Raw genomic sequence first — 19,781 nt, forward strand, 5'->3', positions numbered from 1 at the left:
CGTGTTGTATGACGTATGCAATCACCAGCTTCATGTAGTACCTGTTTAGTTACCTTCCCTTTTTTGGCTGAGGCTACTGCATATGGCCACAAGCTATCAACCTCCTCAAAATCATAAGGAGTATAATTTAACACTTTCTTTGGAATTAGCTCTATCTTTGCCCCACAGGTAGCAGCCTCCACTGCAGAAATAGCATGACTAGTTGCCATATCCTCCACTAACTTCTGCATACCTCCTTTAAATGACTACAAATCTTATTTAACTATCAAAAAATCTAAAAATGTGGTAAACTTAAGAGAGCTCTTACACATGAACAAAAAAAAAAGATTAAATTTCTTGTCAATGTCGATGTACATCTTTCTCGTAAGACTACTCCTTCTTCCTCTCAATCTACTCTCATACCCCACTAGCTCTCACCATCTTCGAAGGTGTGTGAGGTCTTGAGTTTGAGACCCTGAGGGAATTGATGTTGTGTTTTATAAGTGTTTTGCTTAGTGCTTGAAGTTTCCATCTTCATTGCACTATCTAGTATTGAAGGAACACAAAGAATTGTATTGTAGAATGTCTCTCTTGATGGGAGAAACCATAATACAAAGCCATTTGGAGGGGGGACCGGCTCCATGCAAATCCGGTCCTCAATTGTTGTCAATAGCTTAATTTCTCTCTCTTTTGAAGTATTGTTCATGCTATCTAACTAGGCGTTATGCTTTTTGTTGCTCTCTCCACCCAAGCACTGTTATTCTCATTAGGAATCTATTCAAATGAAATGCTCACTATGTTCATGCTATTTTCCGCTACACACAAGTTATTAGGCCATTAAATGTTACAAGAAATAAGAAAGAATCTTCTTGAAATCTGCTCGTCGGATTTCAAAAAGCGCTCGCCAAATAATTACATCCTCTCTCTCTCTCTCTCTCTCTCTCTCACTCACACACACACACACACACACACACACACACACACACACACACACACATAGGAGTGTCATATGTCTATGCTTGCATCTAAGGGCGTGTAAAGTAGCCTATGTTAATGAGGCCTACATAAGAGACTTTAGCTATAATTTTTGTTAAAATTTTTCTCAACAAGTTGTTGTGTTTCTTGTGTTAATGAGGGCTAGTCAAGCTTTACTTGCAAGGTGGTCAGTGGAAAGGGCTCGAGGTACACGACAAACTGGTTGCCCATTAATGGACTAGCTTGAAGATCATGGGTGTGATGGGTGAGCTCGTTAGGCAATGCAAAAGAGCAATAGAGACTTCGAGGTGGGGAGATCTTGTGCGACTTCAACTAAGCTATAGTTCGTGTTGAAAATTTTTCAACAAGGGTAACGGGGCCGAAAAAAACAGGGTTCCTATTTTGGAACTCGTTGGCCTTATTACTATAACCATTTTTCACCAATAATGAAACACCTAGAAGATGGCACTAGAGTGGTAGCGTAGCACATCAAATCATCCTCGCCGTTGGATCCTAAGCTCGAGACTTGCTAGTGTATCTACTCATTTTATACCCTTGGTTGGCTTCCTATAAAGAGACATTTTTGACACGCATGAAATTTTGTTTCGCATCGTGCATTCTGTGTGTCCCATGATTCACGACATGGCTTCTTTCCCCAATAGTTCTCGTGTTAGCTCTCCAACGCGCCCTCCCTAGCTGAATACAATGCACCAAAGAGAGCAATTCGCCTCCTGGCTTGGGTGGCCTTAAGTTGGCCCCTTTACCCTAGCCTTGTGTTTTTTTTGGGTGGGGGCGGGGGGAGAAATAACTTTCAAAAGTCTTGTTTAAGTGGCCTGTGTTGTCAAGGACTTCTAATATGAGGAACCATTACTTGCAACGCTAAGAAGGGGGGGGGGGGGAGAGAGAGAGAGAGAGAGAGAGAGAGAGAGAGAGAAAACGAGGGAATAACTTGTTTGCATACAAAAGTTTTGAACCAAGTGACATTTAATTTGGAGCCCTTGTCAACTTTTTCCATTGAATCTATTCTAAAGGGATTTTTGTATGCTTGTGAATTTTGATTTTTCTAGAACATTGGTTCCTGTCCAACTTCACTTTGTTTTTTCTCAATTTCTTACAATGCTTTTCAAGAATTTTTCTCAAAGAATCTTTTTATTAAGAATTTCTTGTCAATAGCCTTATGTACGCCATAGTGAGTTTTCACCTTGTTTTCTCAATTTCTTACAATGCTTTTCAAGTGTTTTTCCATCTATCATTTTTTAAATCTTTTGAAATATATTTTAATGTAAATTATTCATTGTTACAATGATCTAACACTTATTGTGACAACAAATGTTTTAAAATGAGAGTGTCCCTTTTGCATTTTGTCCCTCACAAAGAATCGACGCAGAATTTTTGGCCATTTGGAAGAGTTGTGATTTTTTGGATAGTTAGCAATTGGTATATAATTAGACAATTGGATACATATTATCCTGATTAACCAATCTAATTAGCCAATTAAGAGGGAGCAATTGATTAGCCAACCAATTTAATTAGCCATTAAGGTACATTCAAGACAATAGGAAGCAGTTTAATCAGGTCAATTGGGTAAACATTATTGTTGTTGCTATCATTAAAGATGGGTCAAGAAATAGTCATTCACACTCATGTTTTTTCAAAGGCACGGCGACGGGTCGTTATCCAAGCAGCCAGGCACCATGACGCAGCCTCGTGACTAATTGACACCACTTCTATCAAGTGGGATCTACGGTCCCTATTAATTGGGGACAGCGGGATCGGTTTTGCACCGTCCGATGGCAGTTTAATCTCCGAGTGATCACCATGTGATCACAATTAAAGTGAACCCCAAGTAGATTTGATGTGAACATCAAGTGACCGCTAAGTGATCCCCATGTGAATCCCAATCGACATGTGATCACCTTGTGACCCCACCCATTACCAAGTGATTACAGTGTGACCCCGACTATCCCAAAGTGATTGCAGTGTGACCCCGTCCATCCCAAAGTGATCTCCAAGTGAACACCATGTGATCTCCACCCCGTCATTTTTGCTATATGATTCTATGTAATTCACACCTCCATGTCAAGTAGCTTGCGATAGCTTAATGGGAGAGTTGTGGCCTCCGGTTGTGTAGGTGGTGGGTTCGAGTTGCAAGGACTCAACCGATCGGAATCTTTTTATTCTTGAGAATAAATGGACGGTCCACATTCAAGAATAAATGGACGGTCCACATCGTTCGAAGATGTTGGACCGTAGATCCCACCTGACAAGGTGGTGTCAATTAGTCACAAGGATGACGCAGGATTGATGTTACCCGTCATTCTTCAAAGTCATAGCTCGCAGGTTGAATTATATTATATTACATACCAAAAATACTCTCTCTCTCTCTCTCTCTCTCTCTCTCTCTCACACACACACACACACACACACACTCACTCACACTAAAAACAACAAAGGCGAATGCTCCTGTTGTAGTTGTCTTCCTTTATATAAGCTGCTATCCAGCTAATTGTCGTTCAATGCTGGCCTTGCAATACATGATCGGCAGCAGCTTCTGGAGCTGCAGATGGCGAAGAGGAAGCTAGCTGCCAGCTGCAGTACAGCTTGCCTGCGTGGCGTCGAGCTTAATTCTAATAGAGCTGACAATTGCTTCGTAATACCCTGCAAAAGGCCTGAGCTGCTGCATGAGGAGATAGTAATTAGACCGGCAGGCTCGGGCAGTAGTAGTGCTCATATGAAAGTGAGGAAGTGCAAGTCGAGGGCGAAGCCCAAAGAGCTGTCTGCCAACAAGCTCAATTTCAGGGAGATGGTGCATCAGCACACGGGCCTCCTCCATGTTGCAAATCACGCACATGAGGCAGAGACCTCATCGGCATCTGCGTGCAACAGCAGCCATAGCTACGACCTTCCTGCCGAGCTTGCCACTGCAGGTACAATATACCTCTCTCTCTCTCTCCCCCCTCCGCAAACACAAAATTTGGAATATTCTTGTAGGAATCTTGTAATAAGACCAACTAAGGTCTTAGACTAAGGTTAGTTAATAGTGAAGAGTTGTGACTCACCCCATGAGGCACAACCTATCACGAAGAGGACACCTCTTCATCATCTATAAAAGAACACGCTTGGTGCCAACAATGTAACACTTCATCCAACAAACTAATGAAGCAAGACAATTGCGAGTATTGGTAACTGTCTTTGAGCAAGTCAATGATCTTAAACATGTTCTAATTGAAAAACTAATCATGATTAATGATAAATGTGAGCAACTCTGACCTTTTTCTACAATTCTACTACTTCTATTTTCAGTTTTCATCTTTATAACGAGGGATTTAGAGGCAAAATGACTCTATCTCTCTCAGACACATGCTTCTAGATATATAAGATAGTACTTACAACAAATACACTAATACAAATCTTTGCTTAGTCTTCATTTAATTATAATTTCTTGCTAATCAAGGACTCCTTTGTATTATTTGGTAGCTCACAAACTTCTCCTCATTTTCTCTTGCAAGTAACAACTCCATGCTTGATTACAACATGGAGCTCCATGCCTCTGAAGCTGCTAATGAGCCTCAACTTATTAACATGATCTACCCAACAAAAGGACCAGCTTTCAAAGATACCAAGCTTATGATCACAAATAGCAACTTCATCAAGTTGGCTTGTGTTCTCCTCCAACACATCACCTTGGAGCTCTCCTCCAAGTATGTGATATTGTAATGCTCCGTGTCTTGCAACATGGGATCATTGCCACCCCACCCATAATTACCATCATTTACAACGTCTCAAGAAGTCTCTTTTGTTATTGAGTCTCGCCTATTAACATCTAGTGTACCTAACTTATCATCTCAATTAGCAACTTTTTCAAGTTGCCGTGTGTTTTTCTCCAACACACTGCCTTTGAGCTCTCCTACAAATACATCATGTTGTAATGCTCGCAGAATTCTCCTTTCTCTTGAAGTAACTCCCTCATGTGCTACTTTGTGTCTTGCAACATGGGATCGATGAGGCCTCACCCAAGTTACCATCATTTATGGCAGCTCCAAGAGTTGCTCCTGCTACTGAGCCTCTGATTGTGCATTTTTAAGAGTATGGGATATAATAGGGCTTCATCATTTTCCATGAGATTATGAAGGTGAATGAATAGGTATACGCCATGTGTGCAAGAATGGCGGGTGTATAAGAGAGGTGTAAGAGTGGTCAAAGGATGCACTTTCTCCCCCAAAAGGAAATGGGAAAATCATAGAAGGAAATGGACACTTCTATGATTTTCGACCTTCCATAACTTATATATGCAATCTTCGATTCGAGAAAAGATTATAGATATTTGCTCTACACAGTGAGATCTTTTCGTAGATATGCTACATAATATGATTATACCCACTACATTTAAAACCTTTTGGGGGGGAGGGGCGGGGAGGGGGGGGGGGGGGGGGGGGGGGTTGAATTGAATACACTAGTTGTTTTGCCCGTTTGAATTCAAAAGTTGTTCCTTGATCGCTTTATTAATATTAAAGGTTTGACTACTAAATAAAGTTGAATTTGAAAGTTGTTCCGTGATTACTTTCTTAATATTAAAGGTTTGACTCCTTCAACTACTAAATAAAGGACCTTTGTAGAGCCCATTCTCTTCCTCATGAAACATCTCTCCTACAAAAGCACCAGCTTAATACATGGGTGAAAGCATATATTGGTGGTACCACGTTTTCACTTTTTGGTGGTTGGCTTAGCAAAAAGTAGGACACGGTAAGATTTTTTGCAAATCTTATCAAAATTTTAAGGAAATTACAATTTTGGATCCTTAAGTTGCTATTGTTGGAATTAGGGTTGCAGAGACATGCACACGGCTTGGAGAAGATGAAGGAAGCTCAAGGCACACAAAATGAGAGTGGGTTTCTTAGTGTGCAATGAAAAGATAGATATCCCAAGAGTGATGGGCGTATATACAATGCACGGGGGAAAGAACCTCCTAAAGAGGGAAAAAATGCGTCGACTGTCCTAGTGTGTGCACACACATCACTACCACATGTACATGGTAACAAATCCCCCCTCGAGTGATGCGGTGAACGAGAGCTAGCACATGAGTAAAGGGAAGCGACATGCCCTGAGGACATGATCAGTCCACAAAGGGGAGTAAGCCCAAAGCTTTGTGGAAAGCTTCGAGCTTCTCACGAGACAATGCCTTTGTGAAAAGATCTGCAAGGTTTTCCTGTGTTGGCACATACCAGCTTTTTAGATGGCTTTTCGAGATACAATCAACTTTTGGTTGACCCAAAAGATCAGCATAAAACTGCCTTGGTAATGCACCTCAATATGCTTTGTGCGAGCATGAAAAATTGGGTTCCTTGCAGCTGCCAATGTGCTCTGACTGTCAGTGTAGATAGTGTTGGCATTGTCCTATCCAACACCCAAATCAGCCATAAGACATCTGAGCCATACACATTCAACCGTAGCTGTGAAGCTAGCATGCACTCATCCTCACAACTAGAAGTGACCACATTAGGTTGTTTCTTGCTCAACCATGATATACATGAGCTGCCAAGCATGAAACAAAAACCACTTGTGGACACTCTCGTAGAAAAACAACCAACCCAATTTGAGTCTGAAAAAGCATGTAAGTCTGGCGGAAATGATCCCCCCTTGGGATAAAACAAGCCAAGATGTAAAGTGCCACTAAGGTAGCGGAAAATCCTCTTGACATCCTGCCAATGCTTAGACCCTGGGCTATGAATAAATTTGTTGACCTGTGAGACTGTAAGCTGAATATCTGGCCTCATGTTGCATACATAAATGAGGCACCCAACAATAGTTTGGTAAAGAGTGACATCAGCAAGATCGCCAGCATCATGTAGACTCAACTTCAAACCTGTTTCCATGGGAGTGGCAATAGGTTTGCAATCCTCAAGTCCAAACTTACATAGCAATGTCTCTATGTAACTTTTTTGACACAAGGCAATACCACCATCACACTGCTTGAACTGTATGCCCAAGTAATGATGCAACAGTCCCAAATCTTTCATCTTGAAAGTAACATTCAAATCAGCCTTAAATTTAGCAATATGTCTCTCATCTGGTCCAGTGATCAGCAAATCATCGATATAAAGAACCACAATGAGAAGTACATAGCCCTCACGCTTTACATACAATGTGCTTTCTGTTGGACTGTTACGAAAGCCTCGTTTAACCAAATGAGTGTCCGCTTTCTCATACCAAGCATGAGGAGATTGCTTCAACCCATACAAAGCCTTCTTACATCTGCACACTTGTCCTCTTATCCTTTTATGACAAAACCGCGAGGCTGTGTTACATAAACTTCCTCAAATATGTCACCATTCAAGAAAGCAGTAACAATGTCCGATTGATGTACATCCCAACCAAAATGAGCTGCCAATCCACATAGAAAACACACAATATTCATACGACAAGTGGGAGCAAAAGTCTATTCATAATCTATGCATTTTTGTTGTGCATAACCCTTTGCAACAAGTCGAGCCTTATGGCGATCAATATCACCATCCGTATTGCGTTTCAACTTGTAAACCCACTTCGTGCCAATGGCCTTTTTTCTAGGAGGCAAATCACATAGAGTCCATGTGTCATTTTCTATAAGTGCTCATATTCTGATTGCATGGCAGCCATCCAATTTTTTGAATTCTGTGCTTGATCAAAAGACACAAGTTTCTCAACATCATGTAAGCTAGACACAGCCAAAGAATAACAATTTGATGCATAAGACGCATAGCGAGAGCCTGAACAAGTATGACTAGACAAAGATGCATCCAATTTACTGTCAAACAATGTATGCACCAACCATTTTAATGGCATACCTCTAGCCTGCTCATTTTTAGCCCTTTCCTCATCAACTACATCAGGTACATCTGCATCAGTAATAGGCTGATCTGTAACATTTTTGGAAACCCACATTATAGGCTGTACATTTTCCTCATTGGAATTTACATTCGAACTTCCACCACTGAAAAGAGGCAACAAAGTGTCATAAATCTCATGTGAGCGTACATTATTGTCTCTAGTACATGACAGCAAGGGATGAACAAAATCTTCCACAAACACTACATCCCGTGAAACCAGAATACGTTTTGTTTGTGGATGATACAACCTGTAGCCTTTGCATTCAGCACTATAACCGACAAAAATACATTTGACAGTCTTATCATCCAGTTTTCTGCGCTGTGTTTGTGGCACCAAAGCATATGCCAAATAGCCAAAAACACGCATGTGCTCAATAAAAGGCTTTATATCATGCCATGATTCATATGGAGTAATAGACTCTAAAGCTTTCATAGGACACCTGTTAAGTACATAAGTGGCACACATGATGTCCTCAAGCCAAAAAGAATGCGGCAAACCTTGACTTTTGACCATACATCGAGCCATTTCCGTAAGTGCCTTGTTTTTCTTCTCAGCAACACCATTTTGCTGAGGCATATAAGGCACTGTACATTGGTGTTCTATCCCACAACTAGCCTGAAATGCATTAAATTCATGAGACATATACCTCCCCCCTCGATCGGAATGGGGGGTGCCCATAGTACATTTTGATACATTTTCAGCCATAGCCAAAAATTGTTTGAAGCACATAAAAACTTCGGACTTCGCTTTAAGCGGAAATACCCATGCGTGCCTGGAGTAGTCATCAATGAAAGTCACAAAGTAAAGGTAATTTTCCAAGGACGGAGTGTGCAATGGGCCCACAAACATCACTAGGCACAAGCTACAACTTGCATTTTGCCCTAATTGAACCATCCTTTGGAAACTTCAAACACTGCAACTTACCCAAAATACAACCTTCACAAACATTTTTGACAGGTGCTTCAAGAGATGGCAAAGAAGCAACCATATCAGATTTCTACACACGTAGCAAACTCGCAAAATTCAGATGACCAAAACATGCATGCCAAAGTTTTGTTTCTAAAATATCTGCATCTGGATTTGCAAAATTTTGTCCACACTTGTCATACAAAGTGAGCTTATACAGCCCACGACACAAAAGGCGAGATGCAACAATTTCATCACCAAAAATGACATCATGAATTGTACATCTGTCATCCACAAATTTGACTACAAGTCCAAGTCTAGCAAGTGCAGATACAGACAAAAGATTCTTCTTGATCCCAGGTACATAAAGTGCATCAACAAGTGTGAAAGAACTATCATTTGCAGCAGTAAGCACAATCGTCCCAACTCCCTGAACAGGATGAGAGGCATTGTTGGCACAAGTGAATAAATTCCCATGAGGGACAGACTCGAGAGAGGTGAACTTCACGATGTAAGGTAATGTGCTTTGTAGCACCATTATTGAAATATCACACATGTGAATCTACAGCAATTGACATGCATGCATCATGGACAATAGGATTATAGGTACACTCTGCACTAAAAGCCCATTCAGCATCACAGTCTCCTTTCACAGAAGACTCAACAATGGTTGCATTTGTAGTGGAACCAATATTGGCAGTGGCCTCTTTCTTCTTAGCCTCTTTGGGCTTCAACTTAGGACACTGCTTGATCAAGTGATCATTAGCTTTACAATAATGGCAACGCATCTTCTTTTTTTTCTTATCACCATAATGGTTAGATGAAGTGTTGCCAACAGAATAATTGGGAACATAAGTTTTGCCACTCGCAGCAGAACCATAAGAAGTGGCTGCATTGTTGTTACCACCCTTTCTTTGAGAAGCAATAAAAGCTTGTTCAACTAAACGCTGCCTAGTCTTGTTTTTTCGGAAAGTGAATCTTGCAATAGCAATGTACATAATGCATCAAAATTGACAACTTCAGGATTGGGCCTTAAGTCATAAGTCTCCAAGTACTAGAAAAATTCCGGTAAGAATCTTGTAAGGCATCAACATAGTCTGCACAAGGGAACTGTCTGAAATGACTCCACCTGCAGAAATAAGTTGCTCATTGATATCCTTGACAGTAGTCAGGAAAGTGTCCATATCATCTTCCTCATGTATAATCTTGGACTCCAGCTCTTTACGCAACAAAGCAATTTTAGTCTCATTGCGACTTGCATAAAGACCTGCTAGAATATCCCAAGCCTATTTTGCAAGTTTCGCTGAACGAATGTGAGGAGTAATGGTGCACTTCACAGACAACAGAATCAATGCATGAGCCTACTCATCCTTTACATCCCTACGAGCTTGTTCTGCCGTAGGCAAAACAACTCTAATAGAAGCAATTCTTGTAGCAAGACCTGCAACATCCTCAACATCGCTTGCATCCTCAGAACCAGGATGTACATCAATGCCCTGCACAATATTCTAGATGCCCTTTGACACAAGAACAGGTTGCATCATGTAAGCCCACATAGGGTAATTGTCCCCATCCAACCTGTCCTCAGCAGCAAACATCTTGAACACATTTGTGTTGTTGTTAGCCATGGAAAATGTTTGCACTTGATGTGAAAACTGCCCGAAATGAAAAGAAATTGGGTGAGACTAGCACGTGCTATATAGCACAAACTTTGAGCAGACTGAGCTCTACGAGTTTGCCAAAATTTTTGTCAACCTGTGAACACTAGCCAAAGCTCACATAAATTGGTGAAAGTGAGCACGCGTGTGCTGGAGCTGCTGGCGACTAAGCACGGGAGGTCGGCACCTGCTCTGATACTAATTGTTAGAATTAGGGTTGCAGAGAAACGCACACATCTTGGAGAAGACGAAGGAAGCTCAAGGAACACAAAATGAGAGTGTATTTCTTAGTGTGCAATGGAAAGATAGATAGCCCTATAGTGATAGGCGTATATACAATGCACGGGGGAAAAAACCTTCTAAAGAGGGAAAAAATCCCTGGACGGTCGTAGTGTGTTCACACACATCACTACCACATGTATATGGTAACAATTATCAAAGTAGTGTCCAAGACACCACTTTTTGGACCACCAATACATGCTTTGGCCCATATGGATACAAAGATTATGATGAGAAATAGGAACATCATCATATTGGCTTGGCTGATGATCATCATCTTGCTTTAACACATCACTTCTAAGCTCTCCTCCAAGTACATGTTGTAATTAGTATTGATCACCATCAATTTGACTCATTCAACAATTACCACCATGAATAATTTGGTTTCTCTAAATTGAATCTAAATTTAGTGATTTATGTCTAGATTATGAGTAGGAAAACATTTTGTAACTATTAATAGACCAAATCTCTTATATTACCGAGAAGTATCTCCCTCTCCTCTATCAATAAAAGACCAATTTAGGAATTTTGGGACTCATTCAAGTCCCATTTTCTTAAATAGACACTCAAAAGTTTAGTACTATTGAAAAAATAGAACTCTGTAAGAGATAGCATATGTAAGAGATAACATACCAAGGCTTTCTTAGAATCAAAGCGAAGGTGACCAAGCAAAATCCACTATGAAAAATTTGTTCAAAAATTGAGATTTGAGTCTTCTCTATGACTTTATTACAAAACAATGAGCTAATTATAAACCTTCATAAATACCATCTCTTAGTTTAATCCCAAAAATCTTTCGTTTCAAACCAAATCAAAATGCTAAGTTGAAACTTAACCTAGAGTAGAGGAGCTAGTATAGAGAAACCAAATCAAAATGCTAAGTTGAAAATGTAGTAATCTCTAGGCTAAGGTGAAACTTAACCTAGAGTATAGGACCCTATATGGAGATACCTAGTTGAAACTATAGTAATCTTAGGGAGAATTTCATATAGCTAGTCATTTTTGAAATCTAACAATTGCATCAAGTTACTCATGGGAAAAAATTAGATAATACAAAGATTGACATTTGTTAAATTTTTTTCTTGATATTCTATATGAGAAATTCAATGTTTTTCAGACTTCTTAGAGATTAGACACACTCAAGCCCCGCTAGTGGTACACTTCTTAGCTGATCATAAGGGGACCCACAAGTAAGATTCCAATCATATATTAATTTTTTTCTGGTGACAATCTACTTATTGCAATAAGTGGATTTTTTTTATGACCATCTACCTATTGGCTATAGTAGCCTAAGTGAGATAGAAACTCAAACTTAAGTTATAACATGAGGGTCAATCTTATATTTGAGCCTCCACTCTAGTAGATGCCTTCAACTCTAGGGTTCTCTCTCATTAAGGATTTAACATACTGCAGAAAAGCTCTCAAGAGTTCTAGCGTCAAGCTAATGAAGCCATTAGTTCTCTTTTAACATAGAAGGAGCATAAGAATAAAGTATATGTAAGGCCCATATTTGATGTCGTAATAGGTGGTAAACACTCAATTGCATTTAAAGTTAAGTTTTATCCTCTACCTCACCTAGGTGAGAAACACCTCAATGAGATTCAAACTTTAGTTCGAGATCTTCTTTCCTACGTTGGTGGGATGGAAGCTCAAATTTAAGTTTTAGCCTCCATTTTTGCTAAATCATTTGAGGTTCAAAATTAAGTTTTGAGCCCCAGGTGATGTGAAGGCCCGAACTTGAGTTGGAGCCTCCACCTCACCTAGGTGAAGAAACAAGAGGCTCAAACATATTTTAGCTAGAGTGGACGTTGGAACATAAGTTCGAGCATCCATCACACGCAAGTGAAAACCAAGAGGCTTAACTTAAGGCTCCAGCTAAAGTAACTGCATCCATCCCACCTAGGTGGAAGGCCTAACCTAGGTGGGGAATATAAGGCTTGGATTTAACATGTTCTAGGTAAGATGGAGACTCAAGCTTAAGTTCAAAACTCCACCCACCAACGTAGGTGTGAATTAGGATGCCTAACCTTAAGCCATTTTTTTTTAACGTGGTGGAGGCTTGAACTTAAGTTCGAGCCTCCATACTGCTCATGCACTATATAATAAACTAGACATTGAAGATATGTAAATATGAAGCATGGAATAAAAAATAGAATACAAATAACTAGAATCGGTGACGAAGTACAAATTACAAGATGACTGGACCTTATTACAAAACATCTTGACAATTAATCAAAAGATAGAAGATGCATCAAACATAGACCTTAGTTTAAAAGTTTATCCAAACATTAGATGCTCATGAGTCAACAACCATCTTGAATACTATCATTCATACTGCATTATCAATCTTAATTAAATTAACTAATGACTCTTTTTTGTAGAAACACCCCTTGACTAGTGTTCACAGTGAGCCCCATCTTGATGCCTCCACTCAAAGATTTTTGTCTTGTCGTACATAATATCTCATTGAATCAAGAGTTCCAGTGGTCTGCAGAGCACACAAGCTTTCAGAATGACTCTGCCAAATTGCAACTAGGTGAGCTTCTATAGGGCAATTTGCTCCCCCCAACTTTTATAGACCGTCTTTGACCCACCATTAATGGATGTGCCTCACAAGTAGGATATGATCATGTATCCCAACATGTCTCACGTGCATCCCAAAAGAGCCTAATTAAAGAGGTAAACCCCAAGCTTCTAATGATACACATGTATATCATTGTTATTCTCCCAGGGTCAGTGCCCTTTGGAAGAACACACCAGTCAACCAAAACTAGGCTCTATCAATGCTCATTATCATCAACATCCGTGAGAACCAAGACCTATGCTATGAGATGATGCTACCTGCTCAAAAATGATACCTCTAAGGATTCTCTCCATTAAACGTCATTGTAATGGGCAAAGAGATTTCCAATGTTTCTACAAGCACCATGTTGATGATTTAGAGTCATCTATGGATGGTGCATTTTAAAAAATCATGTGTGCAACAAATAGCAGCAGAAGTAAGCATGTGATAGAGAGAAGGCAAGCAGTCCTTCACAATGAAGAGAGTAGACTTAGTGGTGCTCTGTCACATTCAAATTTTGAATTGACAAGTTAAAAGATCTTATAGTCCTATCCTCGGTTGAGATCTCAATCTTTGAAAGTTCAAACCAGGTCCTTAATGCGACTTGGCCCTCCAAAACCAGACCTTCTTTGTGTAAGTCAGGAGAGGTAGAGAATTTAGAACCTCACTAAATTCTAATACCTGTATACCCTAGGCGTGAACGCAATCTTGATCCACCTTCATTTTAAGTTACAATGATGGGGCTTTGGTGTAGCCTCAGTTTCTTGTTGGAGTCATTTGGAATGTTCTTTATTTTCTCATACATCTATATGGATCAAGCTTGACTATATAAGAGGATGGATGCTACTGTGGAGTTCCCAAGAGGTTTTTGACATATTCCATAATAGTTTTTACATTGTGTCTTACCACAACACTACGAGAGGGAGGTACCGCCTACCTAGCTAGATGTTTTGGGGGTAAGGGATTGTTGGTCCATTGGGGAGGAAATTTATCCCCTACCCTCCAACTGTATCTAGCTATGTGTGAAATGTATCCAAAAGAGAGCTCATGAATTTAAGCATGTGTCAAAAAATGTCATGAGGAAAAGAGGAAATGTCCGTACTCTTGTGGGAGGAGTTTTAGTTATACACAAGGAAATGGGAGAACTTGCTTGCCTCTCTACCTATCAGAGCTCTCTTGCTCTTGGTGTATTAGAAGTGAAGGGAAGGATTAATTTTGTCTTTGTTGGCTTTCTCTTTCTCTCTCTTTTTGAGAATTTGTGGGCTCTCTCAAAGTTCTCTCTTGGGAAATTCAAAGCGGGAAGGAGGCTTGCTTGTGCTCAATGTGAGGAGCTTGTAAGAATTCTTGCTTGTGTTTAGGGGATATCTTATGTAACCAAGCCCTAGGGAAGAGTTTGAGTAGTATTTGGTCCTGCTATAGCTTCAAAATCAATACACATTTTTTACTCAAAATACAAGTTTATAAAGTTGAGCTAGGCTCTCCATGTAAATTTGCATCTATACAAAGTTTTATAGCTTTCATTCCTCAACAAATGAACTATAATCACAAAACAATAATCACAAAACAATAAAGACAAAGCAGTTCTAGTTCTTGCATGTTTCTTTCAAGCTATTGACTCACAAGTTTGAGGGAAGACGCTTTTGGGAAGCCATGATTTAATTTGAAACACAAAAATTTCCTCTCAATTTCCCCTTCTCTCACTTCTCTCCCCCCCCCCCCCCCCCCAAGCCAAATAAACATGATGCCCCCCGTCCCTTATTTTTAAGCTTGGGAGAAAAATTATTGGAGGCCTGCCCCTAACTTATACGCTTAAGTAACTTGTAAAAAAACATCCCTCCCCTACACTTATGTGGTGCCTAAGTTTTCCATGGTGAATCCCCCTGGGTGGACAAAGATATGCTTATCTTGAGGAGATTAAGGTATAGATTTATCGAAATACTTGAACCACTATCTCTACAAGATGAGAAAACCATCAACAATCTCCTCAACATACCTCCATTGAGAAATACATAACAACATGAAGTGGTGGTTGAGGAGATCGTAGACGTGGAGGAGGATGTTGCAAAAGAAGGGGAGGAGATGAAAGTTGACATGGAAGATATAGAATAGTGGAGCTTAGGGAGATTGAATCTCAACTCCCTTCATTGTCGAGAAGTGTCAATCCCAATGGATTCATGGTGGCTAGCTTTGTAGAGGATGACCTCTTTCGAAGGAAAATTTATATTTCCCTAGATGCTGAGTCTGATGACATTCTTAAAGACTAGCAAAAGGAGACCAATGACTCTATTGTCCTAGCGTCCTTGAGGTTTGCCTTCACATCCACCTCTCTATGCATTGGTTTTTAGATTGTTGACAAATAATACACGTCCTTTGTCTTTGTTTGTAGATTATTCGTGCATGATTATAAGCTACATGTCCAACATAAAGTGGAGTTAGTTGATCGAGCCATCTCTTACTTTTTGAGGCTAATTTTGACATAAAGAATTGGCTAGTCAATATTTAATTTTGAGACTTGTGAGCTCCTTCGGTTTTATCTTTTAGGCTTTTGACAATGTTTAAAGCTCTTGCCACAACTCACACTAGAGTCTTATGGCAATTGATATCACTGATAAAACATTAATTTTTCATAGTGAACTCCCTTTAGGGCCACCATGGAATGGTTGGGCTGTAAGTGAAATTTTTCAGTAGCTAAGACCATTTTTTCACTTTCAATAATTTTATCTTTGGTTAAGCAAATCTTTTGGATCTTTGTTACTAGAGATGCCTCAAGCGTTATAGAGGCAATTGATCAATATCCACCCATCACAAATCTCATGGATGATTCATAGTAAATGTGAAGGTATGATGTTAGTGGGTTGTAGGTAAATACGTTTTTTGACAATGAATTAAAGCTTCCACTTGTGTTTTTGTAGCCCTCCTTGTAGGAGGAGTCTTTCTCACGTGGATAGAGAGTGATAACAAATGCAAAGTGAGTACTTGACTACACCTATTGCATCCCAAAGAAGAATATTAGGGTAAGCATGCAACCATATAAATATAGTTGTTACTTGACATATTCTCGTTGAAATATAATACACTCATCATTCTTGATGAGATCAATAGGAATTGCTACACCCAAAACCATGCTTGGTGTGTTAGGGAAAAGGTGATTAGGTATATGGTCAGTGTCCATATGCCAATACTCACAACAACACCAAATTCCTCAAAGTGCCAAATAAGCAAAAGGAAGAGGCCTGGTCCGGAAAATGGAAACAAGGTAGACCCACACAAAAGAGCAAAGGGTAAGGAAGAGAAGCCCAAGGTAGAGGAGGTTCCCAAGGAAAGAGGAGGGCAAAGGATCCTATCTCCCCCATAAAGATCCAAAGCAAAACACAAACACATGCCAAAAAGGAGCATAAGGAGGAGACAAAGAAGAAGTATAGAATTACATAAGAAGAAAAAATTTTCCTTAGGAGGAGAAAGATAAGAAGAATTAAACACCAAAAGAATCAAATCCTAAGGAGGGATAAAAGCAGACACCAAAAGAGCCTAGCTAGGTAGAATCGGGAGTAGGGGACTGCCAGCCCCCCCAGCGGGCTGGCAGTTCCTTGTCCCCAATTGTACCTAGCTAGGTATGCGGTTCCTCCCTCACAAAAGCTCATGATGTTGAGGTAAGTCACAATGTGGGAAACATTGTGACAATTTGTCCAAAACTTCTTGTGGGTTAGCGATGGCATGCAAAATAATTTGCTTGCAAGAAAAGCTACGAAAAGCAAGATACAGATCTAGGCACAGTAGTGGCCACCACTTCCCTCTTCCTCTCTCTAAGTCCCTCTTGTTCTCTCTCTTATATCTATATTTGGGCTGCAAGCTGTAGCAGCTTCAAATGGGGACAAGGTAGTGACGGACGGGTTTTCATAGAGCTGAAATAGTTGTTACGTGTGTAACCTACTCAGTAACAAGTGGTGCGAGTACATATTGGGTCAGCGTGGGACATTTAGGGCAAGATACAATGGGACTACGAAGCTGAAGTGCAGTGTGAGTTCCCCTAGCTAAAACGTCAGGACCTGTCCCGAATCAGTACCGCATCGACGCGGAATGGTTTATTGTACAAACTAACTCTCTTATCTTTATTGAAAAGCAGTGTGTAATAAACAAGTTACTTGAAGCACGGAAGGCCTGAGAAAATGTAAAGTCCATAAGATGGATGGTTTTGTGGATCATCTTGAAACAATGATGGATGAATGTAAAGCTGAAGTGGAAGAGCATGGTAGAAAATACTCCACAAGTGTTAGGTTGACACACCACCTAGAAGATCTGCTCAATGAGCTCTCCAACATGCCATAGAATGTACTTAGGTTTTTCCTCCTCCCTACTGCAAAATGTAATTGGTATACTACTTTCTGTAACCAGGGTCAACGTCAGGGTAACTGTCCCAATGCTTTTTTCTCGAATGATGTATGTGATTTTTTCCTCTCTTTAATATAATACTCTCTCGATTTTATGAAAAAAAAAGTCCTTAAGGTGACGGCGCGGGCAAGATACAATGCGACTACAAAGCCTAAGTGAATTGTGGTTGCCCCAATTATAGAGTCGGGACATGCCCCTAACTAGTACCGTGTCAACACGGGATGGTTTAGGGCAAAAAACTAAATCTCCTATGTTTATCAAAATAAACAATGTGTAATAAACAAATTTTTTAATTCACGCAAGACCTAGGAAAATGTAAAGTCCATACGACATCGCTGTGGGACATTTAGGGAGCGATACAGTGCGATTGCGAAGCCTAAGTGAAGTGTGGTTGCCCCTAGCTATAACGTCAGGATGTGCCCCTGACCAATATCGCATCGGTGGGGACGGGTTTTGTTAAGTATGGAGCCTGATTTACCCTTGTAATTTTCTGTGGTAAAAGCGCACATTTGTAAGGCCCCCATTATGAGGAGAAGCCATAGTGCATGAAGGTAAATCACTCACCGGAAACCAAAATTTTCACAGTAAAAAACTAGGGGCGACTTTATTTTTCCCTCGTCGGAATATTCCTTTTCGCCGGAATATTATGGCCGGACGGCGGCCGGAAAGTGGTCAGAAAACAACCGTCGGTTGGTCGGTGGCCGGTAGTCATTGGCCGGTGGCCAGTGGTCGGAATTCAATGGCCGGTGGCCGAATTCAAAAGCGGACTTGTCTTCTCAAGGGCAGCCACACATGGGCGGATTGGAGGGTTCGATTTGGACTTATCTACACAAGGGCGGCTACACATGGCTGCCTCTCATGAGAGAGGGCAACCCTTTTGGCCTATAAAAGGAGGCCATTTCTGCACACATTTCATAGTGTGAAGTTGATGCAACATGGTGAGTGTGAGGTGGTGAGAGTGAAGCAAGGCGGGAGCTCTATTAAGGGTTTAATCCCTTTGTAAACTACTTCTTCTTTTGAAGTGCTAAATCCATTGAGTGGCTGCTTTCCCGTGGACATAGCCCACATTGGGTGAACCACGTATATCCTGCGTACTCTCTCTATCTCTCTCTCTACTCTATAATCTCTTGTGTGTGAAATCTATCTCTCTCCATTAAGTAATCTACTCAAATATCTATTTAGCTACGTCTTATTTCCTAACAGGTTTAGGGCACAAAACTAAATCTCTTATGTTTATCCAATTAACAATGCGTAATAAACAATTCACTTAAAGCACTGAAGGCTTGGGAAAATGTAACGTTCATGCCACTCCTAGTTCTGTATTAGTACACATGCACACAACACCGACCCATCGTTCAAATGTAAAACATAAGTGTATGGTTTAACGAAAGTAAAGTTCACTCATGAAGCCATCAATTAAACAAATAAAATCAGCAGTGCATTCAGAGTAGAGAAGCAAACTAAGCATCAAGTGTGACTTCGCTCTACTCAGTACCGTGTCGACATGAGAGGGGTAAGGGTGAAAAACATGCAATTTATTGAGCTTGCAAATCAAACTTAGCATCACATGGGGGTGTGGGAGACTGAAGTGCAACAAAATTGGTTAACTGGGGAATTTAAAATGAAACAAAAGATTTACGTAATTGTTTCGGGACATGGCTCTAATCCATACCTCATCGCTGCGGGATAGGTAAGTTCAATGTCCCATTATGTTAATGACCTCTTGAATTTCTTGACCTTTACTGCATTTATGGCCTTGTTTAATTGCATTTCAAGTGCCATTAAGTTTTGAGAGTAGGGATCCATTTTGGGGATTGGACTTTGCCGTAAACGCTTCTGAACCGATGCAGTATGGTTAACGGGAGGTCTTGGTTCAGAGATGTAATGTATATTGAATGCTTAAGAGTTTTCACAATGGCCATCCTTAGCTGCTTATCAAAATGTGCCACTCCTCATAATTATGTGGACATGAAAATGGGAGAATAATTCGTTAAGGAAGAGGATTTGGAAAGGTTAATAGTAAGATCTGTGAAAAAGAAGAGCTCGTGTCTTAGCCTAAGATTTACAAATCATGTAATGGCCATGCATTAATTGATTTTATCACCATCATAGGAATATCATTTCTATCATCAGATTCTATGCATTGATTAATTATATCACTATCA

At 40.3% G+C, this 19,781-nt stretch overlaps 1 protein-coding gene across 1 annotated transcript; it reads left to right on the forward strand.

The window, feature by feature from the left end:
• Window positions 1-3,517: 3,517 nt before the first annotated feature.
• On the forward strand, window positions 3,518-4,671 carry LOC147452941 (uncharacterized). The gene is made up of 2 exons (XM_086519319.1): window positions 3,518-3,863; window positions 4,457-4,671. Exons 1-2 carry the CDS (start codon window positions 3,518-3,520, stop codon window positions 4,669-4,671), a joined length of 561 nt encoding a protein of 186 aa, XP_086375445.1.
• Window positions 4,672-19,781: the final 15,110 nt, after the last annotated feature.

The sequence above is a fragment of the Adiantum capillus-veneris genome, chromosome 8 (genome assembly GCF_014529385.1).
Source record: "Adiantum capillus-veneris isolate H3 chromosome 8, ASM1452938v2, whole genome shotgun sequence".
Lineage (NCBI taxonomy): Eukaryota > Viridiplantae > Streptophyta > Polypodiopsida > Polypodiales > Pteridaceae > Adiantum > Adiantum capillus-veneris.

Excerpts from the sequence above, each read along its gene's own strand:
- LOC147452941 (XM_086519319.1), top strand. The coding sequence starts at position 3,518 with ATGGCGAAGAGGAAGCTAGCTGCCAGCTGCAGTACAGCTTGCCTGCGT. Across the intron at positions 3,864-4,456 it reads CCATAGCTACGACCTTCCTG|TTGCAAGTAACAACTCCATG; the intron begins CCGAGCTTGCCA and ends CCTCATTTTCTC.